General features: G+C 43.2%; 1 protein-coding gene across 7 annotated transcripts in view; it reads right to left on the bottom strand.

The window, feature by feature from the left end:
- TNIK (TRAF2 and NCK interacting kinase) overlaps nucleotides 1-20,462 on the bottom strand; it is a 287,935-nt gene that overhangs the window by 153,692 nt on the left and 113,781 nt on the right. The window contains exon 1 of one of the 7 annotated variants that reach the window (XM_081007750.1): nucleotides 3,009-3,089. The exons of the other annotated variants lie outside the window; for them this stretch is intronic. Coding sequence (XP_080863876.1) covers nucleotides 3,009-3,074 — 66 coding nt within the window. The 5' untranslated portion in view covers nucleotides 3,075-3,089. Of the gene's footprint in view, nucleotides 1-3,008; nucleotides 3,090-20,462 lie in introns of those variants that run through there. 7 annotated transcript variants of the gene reach the window in all.

The raw sequence follows: 20,462 nt of genomic DNA, 5'->3' as shown, positions 1-20,462 counted from the left end.
AATGAATACAGCCTTTGAGGAACATTTACTTAGCATCTACTGTACCATGAGTACTTTATAGTGTTCTTTCTTTCTTTCTTTCTTTCTTTCTTTCTTTGAAGCCGCAGTGTCAACCAATGTGTTTTAAATATACAAAACAAGAAGGCCTATTGAGATTACACTTAATATGCAATCCCAAGTATGCACATCCTTGCTTAAGGACACAAAAAGTGAAGGATCTGAGCAGGGTCCAATTCAGCCCAGCAATCTTTGGAAAGAGGGCATTGGGTTCACAACATGGAGGCCTTATGATCTAAGACTTTCCTATACATGCTTTTGTGAAAGGAAGCTCCCCAGATGGATGGACAATATGAAAATATGTGGTAGAGGCAGCGTGAGTTTCATTTTTGAGGGGGTCCTTTGCCTTCTGGTGGATGTTCCCAACAGTCAGTGAGCCCTGGGGTGCTTACCTGGCAGCAGCGATGCACTGATACGTTGTTAAATTTTCCAGCAATGCTCTTGTGCAATGCTATGTCAGGGGTATTTTGAGAATATCCAAATCCTCCCACCCAGAGTGATTAGGGCAGGTGTAAGGCATAAACCACAGAGCCTAGGGCTTGCCGATCAGAAGGTCAGCGGTTCGAATCCCCACGATGGGGTAAGCTCCCATTGCTTGGTCCCAGCTCCTGCCCATCTAGCAGTTTGAAAGCATGTAGTGCAAGTAGATAAATAGGTACTGCTCTGGTGGGAAGGTAAACAGTGTTTCCGTGCACTGCTCTGGTTCACCAGAAACAGCTTAGCCATGCTGGCCACGTGACCAGGAAGCTGCACACCGGCTCCCTCGGCCAGTAAAGCGAGATGAGCGCTGCAACCCCAGAGTCGTCCGTGACTGGACCCAGCGGTCAGGGGTCCCTTTACCTTTTAAGTTACTATAGACCCTGCTGGGAAGCTGGGACCCAACAGATACCAGAGGAGGTCAAACAGTGGGCCTGGTGAGAGATTATTCTAGTCTTCAGAAACATTATTACACAGGTGTGGGGTCACTAAAGGAATTAAAAAGATTTCTGCCAGTTCACAGCTGGAAGAAGTGAAGACAGGAAAGGCAGGAATAAGAGGAGACATGTCAGAAAACTTGAGCTGGAGCAAAGAAGCCTTTAACTGAAGGGCATGCTACCTATTTTTACTTCTTTACGTTGCTACCACCACAAGTAAAAGAGGTAATTCACCTTCTAATGGGGCTGTTAAAGAACTAAAGAACTTTTAGGTGGCTGCCTTTTATGCACATGCTTGTGGATAAGCTAAACATCAGCTCTGGTGCCATTTTTAGTTACTGAAAGTAAAAGCTTTCGGTTCGGAAGTTTTAAGAGGCGGCATGTGATCCCTGGATTTGTAAGTATTGGCCGTAACTTCTTATTACTTCTCTTAAAATGGACTCCAAACCTGAAACTACAAAGACAGTCTGATGAAGTGTGTGTGAGTTAAAAGAGCATCACCTGCTAGGTTCTGGACATTTTTCAAGCAAGTAATTTAGTGTTTGCCAACTAAGGTCTAAACAGCTAATTTTCAGGAAGGTTAGCGCATGAAAGGGATTCCCTTGACTCTAGGGCTATGCTAAAGAAGCGGTGAAAAACCCTGTTGTTAAGTTGTGGGTGAAATTGTGCTTTGCACGCATGGGTTCGTATCCCATCCTCGTTGCCAGTGTTAAGTTGTGGGTGAATATATCAGACGACACAGCGATTCTTCAAACAGCTCTTGTTTATTCACAGGCCAGAACATAACTGAACTGAACTGAAGGGTTCAGCCAGCCTGCTTATATAGAGCTCCACTAGAACGCAACAGTAACCATTTTCTGTAACTATCCAATCACTGAACATCACTTTCAATCCCTTATTTGCATATGTGGACCTGAGTGAAAACTATCTACAATATCCCCCTGCTGGCCCAGGGTGAGAACTTCAGTACATATAATGTGGACTCGTTTTGACTGCTATTGAGACTTGTATAAAACAATTGTTGTGCACTGGTATTTCATGTACCTTTGTACTATATCATTGTATATTTGAAACGACATTATTTCTGCACTTAAACGTTGTATCCAAACTTACCATTACTTTAAAACTGTCATACTTATACGTTGTGTTTAAATCTACTACTAGCTTCAAACTGTTATTCTTAGCAGAATACACACGTTTTTCATTTCAACTCTTGAGTAGGAATTATTCCTTATATTGAAACTTTTGGCCAGAGTTCTTGATATATCCTTTTCAGTGTAGTTTCAACAAGAACTCCAATTTCTTTAATGTTTTTATGGTGGCCAACAAGCTAGTATTTCTTGGTGCTGCAGGAAATTTGAGCTATGTAAAGAAGCTAGTACCAATACCCACAAGACCAGATTTTGTCAAGCTGCCAATTTCTGTCTCCAAACCTGTAAGATTCCATGCAGGCTATCCACCCCAATCTGAAAGATGTGTTCAGGTTCCACTCTGGATCCATCCCCAGGACAAGGCTGGGATGAACCATTTTTGAAATCAAAAGATGCACCTCTAATGTTTCCATGGAATGGGAAATCACCCTAAAGCAGAGCTCTGAAGACAAGAAAAAAGCAGCGAAACACAGAAATCCATTTAAGTGGATCAATTTCAGTTTGAAAACCCAATAATACAGTGGAGCACTGTGGACCCTCCGAGTACAAAATTGAATCATTTGCATTCATTTGTTGGGCTGACACTCCTGTATTTTGCTGCTTTGAAAATCCATATTTACACAGTTTGCTGTAAACACTTGTAATAAAGGACCAAGTAAATTGCTTACAGCTATTTAAAGAAAGAATTAAAGCTGTGGAAGATATATGACCTCTCCCTCTGCCATATTGCTCATCCTATGGAATCAATACAGCAAAGATGCTCAAGTATTCAGCTGCTCTTAGCATGCCTTGGAAAGCCAGCATACTCTGGTGATATGAGCTACTAAACACTAACCAAAGAGCTCTGGATTTTCTGAGTGGCTTTAGCTAAGCCTCTATTCCCTACCTGGGACTGGCTTTCACAATTTAGATGTTGTTTGCATTGAAGTACTGGAGCGACTACAGGTGCCATCAATATTACAAGTCGTTGCTGATTACTCTGGGTCCCACACAGGTCACAAGTCCGCAGAACAGAGATCTGCCCTTCAACTTTTTAGCATGATGTGCCTCTCCTGGGATTTTAAAAAAGAGTCGAGTCAAGAACTTGGAGGAAACAACTTACTTGCCTATGACCACTCAAACTCAGATTCATTCCCTGATTGGTACTAGATTAGGGCAGGGGGTAAAAATCTTCATGGGCATTCTTTTCAAGTGGCAACAAATGTTGATGAGGGCATTGGAAAAATGGTAATACAGTGGTACCTCGGGTTAAGTACTTAATTCGTTCCGGAGGTCCGTTCTTAACCTGAAACTGTTCTTAACCTGAAACACCACTTTAGCTAATGGGGCCTGCCGCTGCTGCCGCGCCGCCAGAGCACGATTTCTGTTCTCATCCTGAAGCAAAGTTCTGAACCTGAAGCACTATTTCTGGGTTAGCGGAGTCTGTAACCTGAAGCATATGTAACCTGAAGCGTATGTAACCTGAAGCGTATGTAACCTGAGGTACCACTGTAGCCCTCTTCCCCCAAACACACACCCAGCAGCATAGGTGGCATAGGGCCCTGCGTGCCCAAGCACTCACAAAATTCCCCATGAAGGGGCCGGGCGCCCACAAATTTCAGTGCCAGGGCCATGCACACTGCATGGCACCCATGGCCCCAGGCATCCATGGCCGTGGGGCCAAGCTGGCACTCCTGCCCAGCAAAATGACTTCATGATTCACAACCCACATTTATTAATGGGTATGAGGATCAATTTGAGAAAGGCAGGCAGAAATGGTACCAGAAAGTTTAACAGCTGCTCCAAATGTACAAAACACTGGAAACGGGAAGAAAATGCAGGCAGATCTGCACTGCACATTAAAAGCACACCCAGTACACATTTAAAACACATTACGTTCCCTGAAATATAGTACTAGGAACTGTGGCCCTGTGAGATGAAGCTACAGTTCCCAGGATTCATGTATTTGAGATGTGCATTGGGCATGCTTTAATTTTATGGTGTGAATCCGCACAAAGTCTTTGTGCTGGAAAAATACATCAAAGGACTCTTTCGCCATGGTCATTCTGACTTATCTGAGAAGGTAAGTTTGTAAAAGGAGATGAAACACCAAATATAGTGAAAATTCTTTTTTATTGTTGTTGTAAATGAACCTTGATATTATTATTATTATTATTATTATTATTATTATTATTATTATTATCTATACCACTTTATAGTCAAGTTTATTTTGTGGTATATGTATGAATTTAATTGCATAATGAAAACCAATATTACTTGAATGAGGAGTAATAATCATGTTCTGTTTCCTGGTCACAAGAAAAAAAAATAGTAGACAAACCCTTAACCATGTAGAAAACAAAAATCCCATAGTGTAAGAGGCTTTCCAAATAACTTATTTTAAAGTTGTAGTAGTCTATTATTACACCCATTTAATTATGAACTGAAAATGATCTTATAGAAGAATTGGATGTGCTAGCATTAAGCTACGAGCCACAAATAATTTGATTAGCTCTGTTGAGCTCAGAATGCGTCATTAGCTCAGTGAGCTAAGGAAACGGTTGCAATGAGGCAAGTGTGAGCGTCAGTTTCAACCAATTCTCTCTTCCCATCTCAGTTTCACATTTGTGTACCAACACAAAATATGGCTACTAGAAACCAGGCTCCCTCGTTACCATGGACTGTAAACCCACAGAGAAAAGAAAACAAAATAACAGATGCAAGGATGAGGACTTTGATTCCCAATCAAGGGAATATGTTCATGAAAAGAGCTTTTTTATAACGCTACATGCTGCAGTTACATCAAGAAGATCCTTTTCAAACCATGGTTTCTGTCTTTGGCTTGCAAAGGAACCATGGTTTGCACCAGTGGACACGGAACGCAAAATCAGGGTTAACGCAAGGAAGAATAAATTGTTGCGATTATTTATTACATTTATTCGTCACTTTCAATAAGTCGATGTCTCAAAGCAACTATAAAACTCCTAAGAAAGAACTGGATTATCAAATTTTGTAAACTGAAATGAAATAATCACCCTTTAAAGGGTGGGGAGGGGAGGGATGCTGGCTCTCAATTGGCAAAACATGGATCACAAGCAGTTAGTATTACTCCTGCCCTAACAGTAAGGATGGGGTATTAGGGCATAAAGTATTCATATGAAGTGTAAAAGCACTGAGGGAGGGAGATGGGCAGGTCAAGACTGCCTTGGGGACAGAAAGCCCAGCAATTCAAAGAAATCTATTTCCATTCTGACTCTCTTATTGTTCAGAGCAATGAGCTACGACTAAACAGCCAAAGGGTTATTGATAGCAGGTTGATAGAGCAGACATTCAAGGTTTCCGAAGACGGATTTTTATCGGTTGCGAGAAGCAAGCAGAAATTTAATTGAATGAAATGTCAGAGAAATGTAAGCTGTTGGCATTTCAAAGGAAAAAGAAAAACACAAATCAAGTTGCGTTTCTCTTTTCCAGCAGTGAAAGGGAGGACTGTGTACCTGGGCTGTGGTCCTTTGCTTGATTACTACTCATTCCTAAGTCCCGCCGAAGTCTAGAAATCTTGCATTTCCATCAAAAGACACCCTTGGGGTCTCTGGCCCTACTTCGTCTAGTGTGGCACAAATTAACCATCCCGACTGGGTTCTCTCCCCACCCCACCCATGATCTCAAAATATTTTTCCAGTTTTTTAACTGTAACATCTGAGTTCACACACCAATTGTAATCAATTTAAGGAGAAGGAAGGAAGAACCGAGAGCAAGGGTATGACTCATTTTATGTTAGTTCTTATGGGCTGCAGAACAAATTGATTCCTCATCAAATCTCATGAGCTGCGTGTTATTAGTTATTCGACTTTCCTAGAGTCTAATTGCTTTCTTTTTAAAAATTTACATTTGCTAGTTCAAATGGAAAAGAGACAGGAGTGAGAAGTGTGAGAGCTACAGAACATGAATAAAAATGCAGCCCATAATTATTACGGATTGCTCATATTTCAGGATCTCTAGCTATAATATGCAGCAAACCTATTTCGGACAGTTCCCCCTCCATTTTTTTTAATGAAAGCAGAATTACATACTTTCTCTTCAATGGCAAAAGGGTGGGTTTGAGACCTAAGAGGTTCTACTGCTTTTGAGTGTCCCTTTAAAAAGTCTTGACAGTACACCAATAAAACTAAGTTGTTTTAGAGCAACAACGTGGAAGCCCTCATCAGGAGTTCTTACTTTGCATTTATTTATTTATTTATTTATTTATTTATTTATTTATTTACTACTTGATTTATATGCCACTTGATTGTCAAACAAACAAACAAACAAACAAACAAACCTCAAAGTGGTTTACAAATGGTAAAACAGAAAAAAATTACAACCCTTCCTTAAAACATACAAAAGTTAAAATACTAAAACCTGTGCTATTTTTTCAGAAAAAGATGTGCCAGAACTCACCATGAACACCTCTCTTGTTCTCCTAGAATGGCAATGGTGCTGGAACCCACCTGAGAGGCAAGTTCCGGCTGAAAACAAAAGCCCTGACTAAAACATTAAAATTGCCTCAACTTTCTAAGTATCTGGGTAGGTTTGTCTAATCAGGAATGTTTTTAGCAGGTGCCAAAAGGACTACAGCTAAGGTAGCTGCTTGGTCTCAATTGGCAGGGAGTTCCGAAGTTGTAGGGTCTGCCATACTAAACAACCAAGTTCTTACAAATGCGTAACAGGTATTATGTGGCACCTGCGGTGTAAGGCAATCTCAGAGGTAAATCTCAGAGCTGTGGGCAGACTGTGGGGGGCCCTGGCCCCTCCATCCAGAACGCCCTGAAACAAGCAGGTTCATGATCACAAGGAGGATTGTAAACAGGTTACACTAAGTGTACTGACAACCCCCCACAAAACCCCGAACTTTTCACTCACTGCAGGAAGGTTAGAGGTGGAAGTTGTAGGGTAGCACGCACAGCCCCACACCACCCCCTTCCCCATGGATACTTTGCATGAATCCCTGGAGAGGCCTAGTGTTGTTTTATGGTTGTCACACCAAGGCTGAAAGAACATTTTGTATGTTAGGTGGTGGCATCTTGAACATGCCTGCGACACTTCTTGTTGCAATGTCTCCGGTCTGGGACTCCGGTCACTCGGAAGCTCTGAAAAGCTGAAGCAAGCATATATATTTTTTTCCAGAACATCCAAGCTTGTTTCAATCTCTCTGGCTGAATAGAAGTCGCCATTTCTCCTCCTCATTCTCCCTAGGGATGGAACATGGTAACAACAGAGGCTGCACTCCCATACTCACTTATTAGGCCTATCTATCTATCTATCGGGACGCGGGTGGCACTGTGGGTTAAACCACAGAGCCTAAGGGCTTGCTGATCAGAAGGTCGGCGATTTGAATCCCCGCGACGGGGTGAGCTCCCATTGCTTGGTCCCTGCTCCTCCCAACCTAGCAGTTCGAAAGCATGTCAAAGTGCAAGTAGATAAATAGGCACCACTCCAGCGGGAAAGTAAACGGTGTTTCTGTGCGCTGCTCTGTTTTCACCAGAAGCGGCTTAGTCATGCTGGCCACGTGACCCAGAAGCTGTATGCCGGCTCCCATAGCCAATAAAGCGAGATGACCGCCGCAATCCCAGAGTTGGCCACGACTGGACCTAATGGTTTACCTCTATCTATCTATCTATCTATCTATCTATCATCTGTCACCTATCTATCATCTATCTATCTCTTATAATATACAGCAATGTTGTTTTCACATGAGGCAGTTCATCACAGGACTCCACACCACAACAAAATGGTCTTTTATTGAGTTGTTACATCACTTGAAGATACTGGATGCTTTCAGCCTCATGATACTGTACACTCAAGCAGCAGGTTGTGCAAAAGGGGGAGAAAGGACATAAAATCCATTACATTTGTCACACAGCAAGATTAACTCCTCCGGGAAACGTGTGAAGCTCTCTTCGAAGAGCAATACGATGCTCCTTTTCACTACAATGTATGCGCTGGAACCATTAAATTAAACCCAAAACCCTCTGGGGGCAGCGCAATAGAGAGAGAAATGAGAGAGAAGAGTCAGCCTAGGGTACCCGCTGGCTATTATAAACACTTTAAACATTTATTATAACGTCTATCATTTTAGGTCTAAAATTACATGGGGGGGGGGGTTGTTGGGTTTATCTCCCACCCAGATGTGGGACTTAAAAACCCCCACTAAAAATCCACTAAAAAAATCCACAACCTCTCTGCTATTCTCATCTTGGTCATAAGAAACATTTGGACCCACAACAATGACAAACTCTCTTGCTGCTCTCTGGACTGTGGGCCCAACAAGGCCCAACATTTTCCCCAGGCATACTATATAACATCAGGTATTGGAGGCAAAGCTACAGCTCCCTGCTGAAAGGGGACTTAGCAGGCCAGCTGATCAGTGGTGCCTGCAAAGCCTTGTACCTTTGCTCATGTGGCCATGTTGTGTTATGCCACATCCCTTCCATGGCAGCCATGTTGTGACTGGCGCCCCCAGCACTCTTACAAAAGTCAAAATGGGCCCACTACTCCTGAAAGGTTGGAGACCCTGGTGTAGTGGGTCAGAGCGTCAGACTAGAATGTGGGAGACCAAGGTTAAAATCCCTACTCACCTGTAAGGCTCACCGGTTAAACTTGGGCCGGTCACTATCTCACAGGGTTGTTCTAAGAATGAAATGAGAATGGAGAAAACTATGTATGCCACGTTGAACAAAGGGCAGATGGGGAAAGGTTCCCAGCTAGAAGGAAAACTCTGATCCTAAACCTCCACTGCCTTGAAGGATATATTCAGGAGAAGAAAAGGCTAAGGAGTAAACCCTACACAAATCCAGAGTGAGGTCCCTAAGACAGTTGGATGGAGACTTGTACACCTCCTTCAGGAAACTCCTGCAGCCAAGCTGATGCCAAACGTATTGCTCTGCTTTCCTTTGGACCACACCAGTGAGGTTGAGAGGAGGGTCTTGTCATCTGGGCAGCCCAGGACCTCCATAAACACTGCCCTGGCTTTGGGGAGGTCACTTTAGTGCTTAATTTAGTGTTAATTCAACGGTTTGTCTTCACCCTCAGAAGCGCACTCCATTGTCTCTCAAGACAGACGTATGCCAACAACAGCCTTGAAGACTCAACAAGATGAGAAACATCCACATAGAAATTTCCACATGTAGGTAAAGGTAAAGGGACCCCTGACCATTAGGTCCAGTCGTCACCAACTCTGGGGTTGCCGCGCTCGTCTCGCTTTATTGGCCAGCATGACTAAGCCACTTCTGGCGAACCAGAGCAGCGCATGGAAACGCCGTTTACCTTCCCGCCACAGTGGTACCTATTTATCTACTTGCACTTGACGTGCTTTCAAACTGCTAGGTTGGCAGAAGCAGGGACCGAGCAACGGGAGCTCACCCCGTTGTGGAGATTCGAACCACCTACCTTCTGATCGGCAAGTCCTAGGCTCAGTGGTTTAACCTACAGCGCCACCCGCACCCCTTCCACATGTAGGTAGGGTTGCCATATTTCGAAAAGTGAAAATCTGGATTGTTGAGCATTTTCCTCTCTCTTTTTCCTGTCTTTTTTGGCTGGGGGGGGGGCACAAAGTTGTTGACGCAAGTAAGTTTTTGAGCTATATTAAATTCACCAAAATCTACACTGCCAACACGGCACACGTCCAGATTCCCCTGGACATTTAAGCCACTCCTACCCGGACACTATTTCGGATGGCCAATTCCTGGCTATGTCCAGGAAATTCCGGACGTATATTGTATTACTAAATTCAATAACATCAACCATTTCTCATATCGTTTTCAAGTCTCATTGACTCTGTATGTGGCTTCTGGGCATACTCACTCACGACTTTCAAGCGTAAAGTACGCCTGCAGTCATCAAGTATGAAGGGCAAATGAATGCATTTTATTCATCACATTCCACTTTAAAATACAAGCAACAATCAGGCAGAGATCAAACCGCCACCCATCGCATACTGAAGGCACAGAAAAATATATTTGTTTTAAAAGGTATATATCACTCTTCAACCAAATGGTTCCCAGGGCAGTTTACATCAAAATAAACAATAAAATCAACATAAAACCACAAGTCAAACAAACATAAACACAACAGCAGTTAAAAGCAGCTGATTCTAGAACAAAATCAAGACTTGAATACATATATTGCATATTGTGTGCTTTAGATATACAGGTAGGTGTATCTGGGAACACAGAAATGAAGTGAGACTTGTCCTTACACAACAGAAGAATGGAGGTGCTGAATTGGAGATAAGAATAATGTGATAAAATTATATATATATATATCTGCATACAGAAGTAAAATAATTCACACACAAGGAGCCCCTTGTGACACACACCACCATTTAATATCTGTTGGAGGCAGTGCTATTTTTCTAGAAAAAGAGGTGCTGGAGCTCACCATGAATTTCTACCTTGTTGTCTTAGAATGGCACCAACCTGAGAGGTGCCCACCTTAGAGCTGAGCTCCAGTGAGCCCTGGCAGAATAAAAGCCCTGGTTGGAGGAACTCTTTCATGAGTATAAATCATCCCAGGGATGAGCTACGCAAACAGATGCATGGTCAAGTACCAACTAACCGATTAAGGTATGCCAGTTTGTTAGTCTGTCGTCTTGTCTGGAGTCAGTGAGTGAGTCCACCTCTTGAGTCAGAGTATGTGTTACGTTTTGAATTGCTGGGGCAAGAGAGATATTTTGTACTTGTATATATCTGTATCCGCAAAAGTCTCCAAGCTGTATGTACATGTCTATGCCTGGAACAATTTTATTGAAGCCTTATCTTCTGCAGCAGTAAACTATTTGGGACCTTATTCTGCCTCCATGTGGTGAATGGAACTGGGGACAACTTCCACTGCATGGGTATCTCATCTGATATACTTTTCCAGCTGACAAAATAAGCATATACAATATCGTGTTTTTATTATACACTGATGGAAAGATCCTGTCATCGCATCATGATTCTCTTGACCTTTCCAGCCATTAGCAAACATGCAGCACACTCATAGATGGAGGTATTTTTATTGCTGTGGGCTGCAGATTACAGAGTCAAAACACTGCAGATTTGACACATGCATACAACACACATATCCATGAAAATGCTGAGGCAGTAGAAGGGAAATCAATACGAAACTTGAAGGCTGCTTAAAACTCAGGAAGCAAAACCGTTTGTTTAACTTTCCAAAACTGAATGCAAAAAAGAAAGGAGAAAATAATCACCCTTCCAACATGACACTGTTTTCTTCCTTTTCTTTTTTATACACTTGATGAATGAGAGGGCAAAAAATGGATCTGTCCCCTTTGCCTTGGAGTGTAAGAAGACAACTTGGAGCCCTGAGCAATCTTTTGCGTAGGCCCCAAATACAGCACGTGATATATTCGTTGTGAGCTGCCATGAGGAGCTCAACTTTGTGCGAAATGTTCAGATTGTACAAACAAGCTAAGGGAGAAATCCTATGCACAAGAAGCTGGTGCAAAGCAATCTGGTTTAAGTTAAGCTGGCGTAACATTACACCAGATCCAAACCCCGTTCAGTAGCAGGGCTGCTGCTGCTTTGCCCAAGCCTAGCAGAGAGAAAACAAGCCTTTAAAACAGGGGTTCCCCCTGTTTTTCAATAGCCAAGCCATGGACCCCATACTTTTGAAAACCCTGGGTGGGTTATGTGGATGCGCTGGGGTGTGCAAACCACCAAATTGGGAACCGCTGCTGTAAAATACTGTTCTACACCAAATTGCCACGTCATGTGACTGAGGTGAACAGGCTTAGGATCCAGCCTAATTCCCATCCCCCTCTGGTCCTGTGACACACACACACACACCCAAACATCCCCTTTTAGGGACTTACACTAGCCTTGGCTTATGTGGCTGCGTCCTGGTTGTACCAGGATGAGCAAGTTTCACTGGCATATCGTCTGCTGAGCCGGGTTGGGGATTCAATGCCAGCTGAGCTCGGATGAGTCAGAGATCTGCTGCATCCTATGCTGCTCATCCCAGCAGGTCGATGACCTTCGACTACCTCCCTGCCTAACCCCACCACACAAGGTTGTCCCCAGAATGATCACAGGAGTGGGGAGAATGACATGAAACACTTCTGAGGTCCTTGGATGAAAGGAGGATGTGGATGCCATGACGCTCGGACAAAAGGTATGAGAGCCTGACATTTATCCATCACAGATCTATCACCACAAATAAAAGCAGCCCTATGAGTAAGGCAATCAAGTGTGTGAATCCACCTACATGCTTATCGTTCTTATCAGCTTCCTGTTTCTACAGAAGCTGAGGTCTGCATAAAGGAATAATGCAACTACCTCTCTCGTATCTTGGGCTCTTTGAGTGGCAGATGCCATTGAAAAATGAGTAAAAGACCTGAAAATTAAGAGCCATACTAGGACCAACAAAGACCACAGTAGAGCCAAAAGTGTGAAGGAGTACTGCAGAGCTTCATGGCAGGACCTTTGGTAGAAGATTAAGAGATATTTTAATCCACCTAGTCTAGCCCCCAAGAAAGTAAAATCTCTCACTGCCTCCATTTCTTCCCCTTCTATTTGCCAGGAGGTGATGGGACCAGTGGCCATGATCTTCGTTTTTTTGATGTTGAGCTTCAGACCATATTTTGTGCTCGTGATGTATGGAAGTGAAAGCTGGACCATAAAGAAGGCTGATCACCGAAGAATTGATGCTTTTGAATTATGGTGCTGGAGGAGACTCTTGAGAGTCCCATGGACTGCAAGAAGACCAAACCTATCCATTCTGAAGGAAATCAGCCCTGAGTGCTCACTGGAAGGACAGATTGTGAAGCTGAGGCTACAATACTCTGGCCACCTCATGAGAAGAGAAGACTCCCTGGAAAAACCCCTGATGTTGGGAAAGATGGAGGGCACAAGGAGAAGGGGACGACAGAGGACGAGATGGTTGGATAGTGTTCTCGAAGCTACCAGCATGAGTTTGACCAAACTGTGGGAGGCAGTGGAAGGCAGGAGTGCCTGGCGTGCTCTGGTCCATGGGGTCACGAAGAGTCGGACACGACTAAACGACTAAACAACAACAAATCCCATTTCAGGATTTGTGATTGGCACCTGGTGGAATTTTGAAAAAATCTAGTAAAAAGAAGATTCTGTAGGACATAGCCTACTAAGTATATTTGACAACAGTTGGAAGTACTTAAAAAAATATTTTTACACTTTCAGCTGAGACTTTTCTTCAGCTGATTATCTAGAAATGTTGGACTATCTTCCATTCTTTTAAATGCCTACGCTTCAGGCTTATTTATCTAAATAAGAGTTCTGCCCTCTCATTTTGTAGTCTAGCAAACTGCCTAGCTTATGGCAATTCTTTAAATTTCTCTTCAACTAAATGACTAAACAACAACAACAACAAAAAGTCTAGCCCCCTGTTCTCACAGTGGCCAACCAGATGACTGTGGGAAACTTTTCAAATGTTTGAACTATAGTTTTGGGAGAAGAAGTGACTCATTATCAACACAGGATCTTCCCCAAGACATCATCAAACAGCAAAGCCGCTGCTGTTCATGCTGGCTTCTGGTGGTTGAAGACAAACTTTCAGCTCTGGCTGTCGGTGGTGGTGCCTTAAACGCCAATCATAATGGTGGAAAATTTTCCCTGAAGAAAGCAGGACAGTGTATAGGGAGTTCTATGGTGGTCAAGGTTCACAGGAGACCACAGGGCAACAATTGGCCATAACAGACCTTGTGGTGAACGGTTCATGCACGAAGCAAGGTACGCACCCTGGAAAATGTCCAAGAGTCCTCTGCAAAGCTTGTCAATGTGGAAAGCATTCCTTTGAAGTTTCAGATCAATGGCTGCAGAGGGCTAAGTAGATCAAAGGTACCGTATTTTTTGCTCTATAAGACTCACTTTTTCCCTCCTAAAAAGTAAGCGGAAATGTGTGTGCGTCTTATGGAGCGAATGCAGGCTGCACAGCTATCCCAGAAGCCAGAACAGGAAGAGGGATCACTGCTTTTGCTGCGCAGCAATCCCTCTTGCTGTTCTGGTTTCTGAGATTCAGAATATTTTTTTTCTTGTTTTCCTCCTCCAGAAACTAGGTGCATCTTATGGTCTGGTGCGTCTTATGGAGTGAAAAATACGGTAAGTCCATTTTGCAGTTCTCAAGGATCAAGGCTTATAGGCCCTTTCTGCTCAATCATAACTTGCCTTTCTCAGTTGGGAAGTCAACTTATAACTTACCTCGGGGTCACAAAGAGGGGGGGGATTGGGAAATAAAGCCAGGTGAGGCTACCATAGAATTCCTGGTGTGAATAACCCTATTCCTCCACGGATTGGCTTTGGGAAGGTTACTAAGGAAAATAAGGAGGTGCTGTTGTTCTAGCAAAGGAGCTGCAAAGAATGAATAAAGGATTCCAAGAATATTTGAAAGCTGGAGAGAAATCTGCTTACGCATAAAGGGAGGCTCACTACCTGCAGCTTGTTCTAAAAAGGACAGCCCCCTTCTATCTTCAGTAGGGAAGGGATAAAAGCAAATCTTCAGCTGGATATTCATTTTCTCATCTTCTGGCAAAACCGGGGACGGTGTACATTTTTTCTTCTCTGTTTTTAAAAAACGTAAACCCTTTTGCCAAAGCCTTGCAATTTCTATATATACAACCATAGTAAATCTCAACATAGGAGGGTTTTTTTAGGTGCACTGCTGTTCATTTAAAAGCAACCCTGAACTCAGGAAGATAAAAATTGGGTGTCAAGGAAATAGATTTCTATTTATTTATGGCTGAAAATACCCAAGACCTTCCCCCTGCTTGCTGCACTCCACCCGCCTCTCTATTTAGCATGAGCACAAAGATGTTCAAGACTAACCTTTTCCAGGAACGATGCGCACTGCCTCTGTAAGAACCATTCTTATCCTCAACAAGAGAGCTAGTCATTTCGCTTTCTTTCTTCCTGCACTAAGAGCTGGCATATTCTCCAAGTGAAGCTATGTACCAACAAAAAGCACTTCAGCTTTTTGGCATCGTTAACCTCAAAAGAATTGTAAAAGTAGTTATTACTTCAAGTATCCAGTTTCCGCGAGCACTGCTGGCTGCAAGAGCCTCCGCTCAAAGGAAAGCAACACAGTACAACTGGATGAATGTCTAAAACCAGAGATAGAAAAAGAAATTCTCTTCTCTTTTTTGGGGCACAATAGGTCAGTGTGTCTGGCTCTTAACCAGAAGGTTAGTGGTTCAAACCCACCAAGGGACGGCTGTGGACAGGATTGTGGCTGTGGACAGGATTGCGGCTGTGGACAGGATTGCATTGCAGGGGTTGTGCTAGATGATCATCAGGAGTCCCTTCCAAGTCTACAGCTCTGTGATTCTATACCTGGATGGCTTAAAAATGCAATTCTATATACCTGGATGGCTTAAAAATGCAAGAAGGGCTTTTACACGCACCAGAAGCTCGGCTCTGCCCTCGCCAGTCCTGGAAGGAGCCTTTAAAAAAGTCCCATATGCTCAGAGACTTTGCGCCTGTTCATTGGGAGAGATAGGAAGCCCAGAACACTTGTTCTTTAGATGTCCCTTTTATGAAGAGGCACGTAGTAAGACCATTGATCCCCTACTGGTGAGGCTCGCTGACCTCCAGGAAAAGCAAAAATTTGACCTTTTCCTGTTAGGCAAAGATCAGAAGACAACCCGGATGGTCGCCAGATTCTGTGTACAGATCTGTAGGCGCAGACCATCTCCCAACTCAAACTAGTTCTTCAAGAAAAGCCCCAAACTTGGTTCCATGGGTGACTCTGGGTCAACTCCCTGTGGAAGTTTATTGTTGTACATTGTTTTAATTGTTTGTTTTCCTTCTGTGACTGTACCCCCAAGTGTGTTTTATAAGCTGGTCTCCGACCATAATAAATTATCTATCTATCTATCTAGCTGGATGGCCAGTGGCTGTCCTCAGCAGGATGGGCTCTGCTTTCCGAGGACGCTGGAAATATATCTCAGCATCTATAGCCGTTCCTGGCTCCTGGCTGCCCAACACCTTGGTTTAATCCCTTGTACAGGTCACCAACCTTTGGGGGCCCGTGGCCACATTTGCAACCTGGAGAATTTGTGACAGGCACCACACACAAACACACAGGAATCAAGCCCACACTGCAACCTATTCTAGTGGCTACAACAGAATGTTTCTTCTTCAACAGGTGAGGGAACTCTGTGGGTGCTACAGAAAGCTTCTGGGGGCAAATGTGGGCGTACAGGTGCTGTGTTGCCAATCCCTGCTCTTGGCTTTGTCTTCTGGCTTGACCCTCCACGCCCTCGTCAGATTTTCACCTGGCACACTTCCTAACTCCCACTGAATTGCTTCCCGGAGCTCAAGTCCTGACAGTGGACTTCAAAATGGGCTTATTCTGGGACCAGAATAAGGTCCCAACTAAAGAAGAATGGCAACTTAAACTGCACAGCTTGTGGATCTGACATACAGAATAAGAGAACAAGAAGAACATATGTTTAAAGAAGATTGGAAAATGTTTATTGAGTATATGGGGGGGCATTGTGTACACTTGAATTTATCTTAATGCTGCCAACGTAAATACGTTTTGATGGATGTAATAATGGAATACTGAATGGTTTAGTTTATGTAAAATATGCAGGGATTTATGTTTGGAAACAGAAGAACGGAAGTGACTGATATTTCAAGGTTGTTTAAATGAATATTCTAAAATGTAAAACAGAATATTTAATAAAAAATTATAGAAGAAAACAAAACAAAATGGGCTAATTCTGCCCATAACAAATTATCAAGAAACAACATTTCTCTGGAAGTGTGCTGGGGTTGCAGGCCTGTTATATTAATTCACCTTCTGCAGAACTCTCTTCTACAAGGGCAAAATCACAGCAATATTCCAATGTGTTCAAAATGCATTGTTGGTTTTTTTATTTTAAAAATCTGCTTCCTTGCCCCAATTCCTTTCCTCTCCCCCTGCTTCAGCAAGTGAATCAAATATTGTGGGCGAGGCAATGATGTCAGAAGCAGCACTCATCCCCTTTGAAATCAGATGTGGTCAGTCAGCATGAAGAGGCAAAGTGAGGTCAGATAAGAGCTGAATAGAAGCACTGCTTCCTGCTTCTTGCCACAGAATGCCTTCATTATCACAAACCGAATCTCTGGTGACAGAGTCGCTTCAACAGAATAGGTGAATTGGCACGACCTTACGATATGAGGCCTGACAACTTTCTCACGTCAACTTTTTCCTGAATGTAGGCAAAAAAATTCTATTTTAAGAGTGGCCTCTTCTAACGCTTGCTCAGGTGTGCTTGATTTCACATTTTAAAAAGCCGTATAGCTTGTTAACATAATTCCCTATATTCTTAGTCCTGCCCATTGCAGCCCAGCTCATCCAAGTGAGGAAGCTTCTCTCTATTGAGGGCCACATTCCACCAGAGGTAATATACTAGGGGCCGTAGGCTAGCCAGTGGGCAACACTGAAGTAAACAGTGGGTAGGACCAAAACCCAAAGTGATTGGAGTGACCCCCTTTCTCTGTCTTTCTGCCACCCCCTTTTCCCTCGTTCTTTCTGCCACGTTGAGTTTAAATTCAATGAAACTGGTGACTCTGAATGAGTTCCAAAAATGCCAATGGAGTCAACAGCACAGTTTGAACCCAAATAATGTTGATTATAGTGGCTAAATATTGTATTGTAATAAGATATTTATCATTTCCTGTAGGGAGGGTAATGTTACCTCGTTATTTGTTATATTTTCAGCATATTAATTTTTTTAAAAAATGCTAGGCACTCTGAGAGCCTTAGCAGTGTTGAACTTTCTTTGTTATCTATGTTATATTTAGTGACTGGAACATGTATCTTTAGGAAAAAAAATAAGAATTCAGTGTGTGCAATTTCCTCTTAGAAGTCTCATCCATCAGCCACTTTCCTCACCTGTTTAGCCCGTTCTCCCAGTTGTACAAGTGCCTCCATTAGCTTATAAATGTCACTGTCAATCAAACTTACAACAGAGGGCAACCAGTTTATAAAACTGCTGTTCTGGATTCCCACTGCTTCAGCTGTGTGTTCTTCAGTGGTTTCTTTTACCTATCATAGCATTCATTCTTTAGCACAGGTTTGGGTGAAAACACAGTGATCATGAACAAGCCAGGTAAAAAATTAAAGGTTCTGAATCTTGTGTCCATTTAAAAGCAATGACCAAGGGTAGCTTGAAAGCATGTTAACTTTTGATACAGTTTGCTTGCTTAAATCACCTTGTAGGACACTCTTACTCATCACAAGTGATCAGGAAACTGGTTATTTACTACCTGCATGGCTAAGAATTGACATTACTCCAGTCTCCTCCTTAAACATCAGGCACTGGTTCATCATTTTCAATAGAACTCTTCCACAAGTGCCCAGATGCAGCTGTTTATAGACGCCAAAAGCCTAGCCAATACAATGTATATAAAATTATACAAAAGCCCAGCTGGGGATTTTTTTAAATAAAAGAAATCCCCCACGGGCTTTTGTTTTGGTGTTCCTACAGAAAATCACATTCAACAGTGATTAAGCAAGAGAGAAATCCTATCAAAAAGTGATGCCTCTCACAATGATGAGTAATGTATGAGACGAGAGCGGCTTGTGAACACCCAAGTCAGATTCTGTTTTGAAAAACAAGTGTGCAAAAATAAAATATATCTTTGCTGAGTTTGCAAGTCTCCCCCCACACTTTTTAATAAAAAGGTACCCCTTCCCTTCAAGCTGATGTCATCTGAAACCAGCTGAGACTTTCAAGTCAAGCTACAATATGAACTGCAGAAAATAATAATAACAATAATCTCTTGGTACTGGTCCAAATATAGCCCTAAGTGAAGAAGAAGAAGAAGAAGAAGAAGAAGAAGAAGAAGAAGAAGAAGAAGAAGAAGAAGAAGAATTATTTATTATTTATACCTTGCCCATCTGGCTGGGTTTCCCCAGCCAACTCTGGGTGACTTTCAACAAAATATTAAAATACAATAGTCTATTAAACATTAAAAGCTTCCCTGAACAGAGCTGCCTTCAGATGTCTTCTATAAGTCTGGTAGTTGTTTTTCTCTTTGACATCTGGTGGGAGGGCGTTCCACAGAGCGGGCACCACTACCGAGAAGGCCCTCTGCCTGGTTCCCTATAACCTCACTTCTCACAGTGAGGGAACCGCCAGAAGGCCCTCAGCACTGGACCTCAGTGTCTGGGCAGAACTATGGGGATGGAGACGCTCCTTCAGGCGTACTGGACCGAGGCCGTTTAGGACTTTAAAAGTCAACACCAACACTTTGAATTGTGCTTGGGAACGTACTGGGAGCCAGTGTAGGTCTTTCAAGACCGGTGTTATGTGGTCTCGGCGACCACTCCCAGTCACCAGTCTAGCTGCCGCATTCTGGATTAGTTGTAGTTTCCGGGTCACCTTCAAAGGTAGCCCCACGTAGAGCGCATTGCAGTAATCCAAGCGAGCGATAACCAGAGCATGCACCACTCTGGTGAGACAGTCTGCGGGCAGGTAGGGTCTCAGCCTGCGTACCAGATGGAGTTGGTAGACAGCTGTCCTGGACACAGAATTGACCTGCGCCTCCACGGACAGCTGTGAGTCCAAAATGCCTCCCAGGCTGCACACCTGGTCCTTCAGGGGCACAGTTACCCCATTCAGGACCATGGAGTCCTCCACACCTGCCCGTCTCCTGTCCCCCCAAAACAGTACTTCTGCCTTGTCAGGATTCAATTTCAATCTGTTAGCTGCCATCTGTCCTCCAACCGCTGAGAGCTGGAGGATGGCAGAAGAGTCTGAATCAATTTGCTAATTCCACATTTTCTGTATGCAATTTCTGATGGGACTTCAGAAATTGCGCGCTGTGGCTACCTCTGAACACAGGGCCGTTTTGATTGTATGTATCTGGGCAGGGGGCTTATGGGGCTTTACCTTTAGTTAAGATTCATCTTGGAAACCCAAGGAAGTGACATGGCACTTGGCTGACAGTTTCTGAAATAGCTCCTTATTTATAGAAGTGCAATGTGCCACTCCCGCAAAGTGTGTAACAATGGTTGCAGGACAGAGACAGCACCAGTGGGGAGGAGGAAAAGAAGATGAGAAGAGAAGGTGCAGGAGGTTAATGTGAGGGTGGTCTGCATGCAAGAGGGAGTGCAGAAATGGGGTGGGGAGAAGAAGGAATGGATACGAAGGTGAAAACAGAGGTGAAAAACAGAATAGCAGAGGTGCAGAGGTGATTATTGACTGAGCAGACAATTCAGAAAATAAAGTGGAAGGTGTTGGGCAGAGGGTTCACAAGCAGAGTGAACATGTGTAAATATGCATATTTGTTAGAAAAGAAATATGCAAAGCACAAAAAAATCACAAATGTACAATGCGGATGTACACAATTAAGCATAC

Source organism: Podarcis pityusensis (genome assembly GCF_964106645.2).
Source record: "Podarcis pityusensis genome assembly, chromosome: 5".
Taxonomy (NCBI): domain Eukaryota; kingdom Metazoa; phylum Chordata; class Lepidosauria; order Squamata; family Lacertidae; genus Podarcis; species Podarcis pityusensis.
The sequence above is the reverse complement of the archived record's forward strand: the minus strand, read 5'-3'. Positions and strand labels throughout refer to the sequence as shown.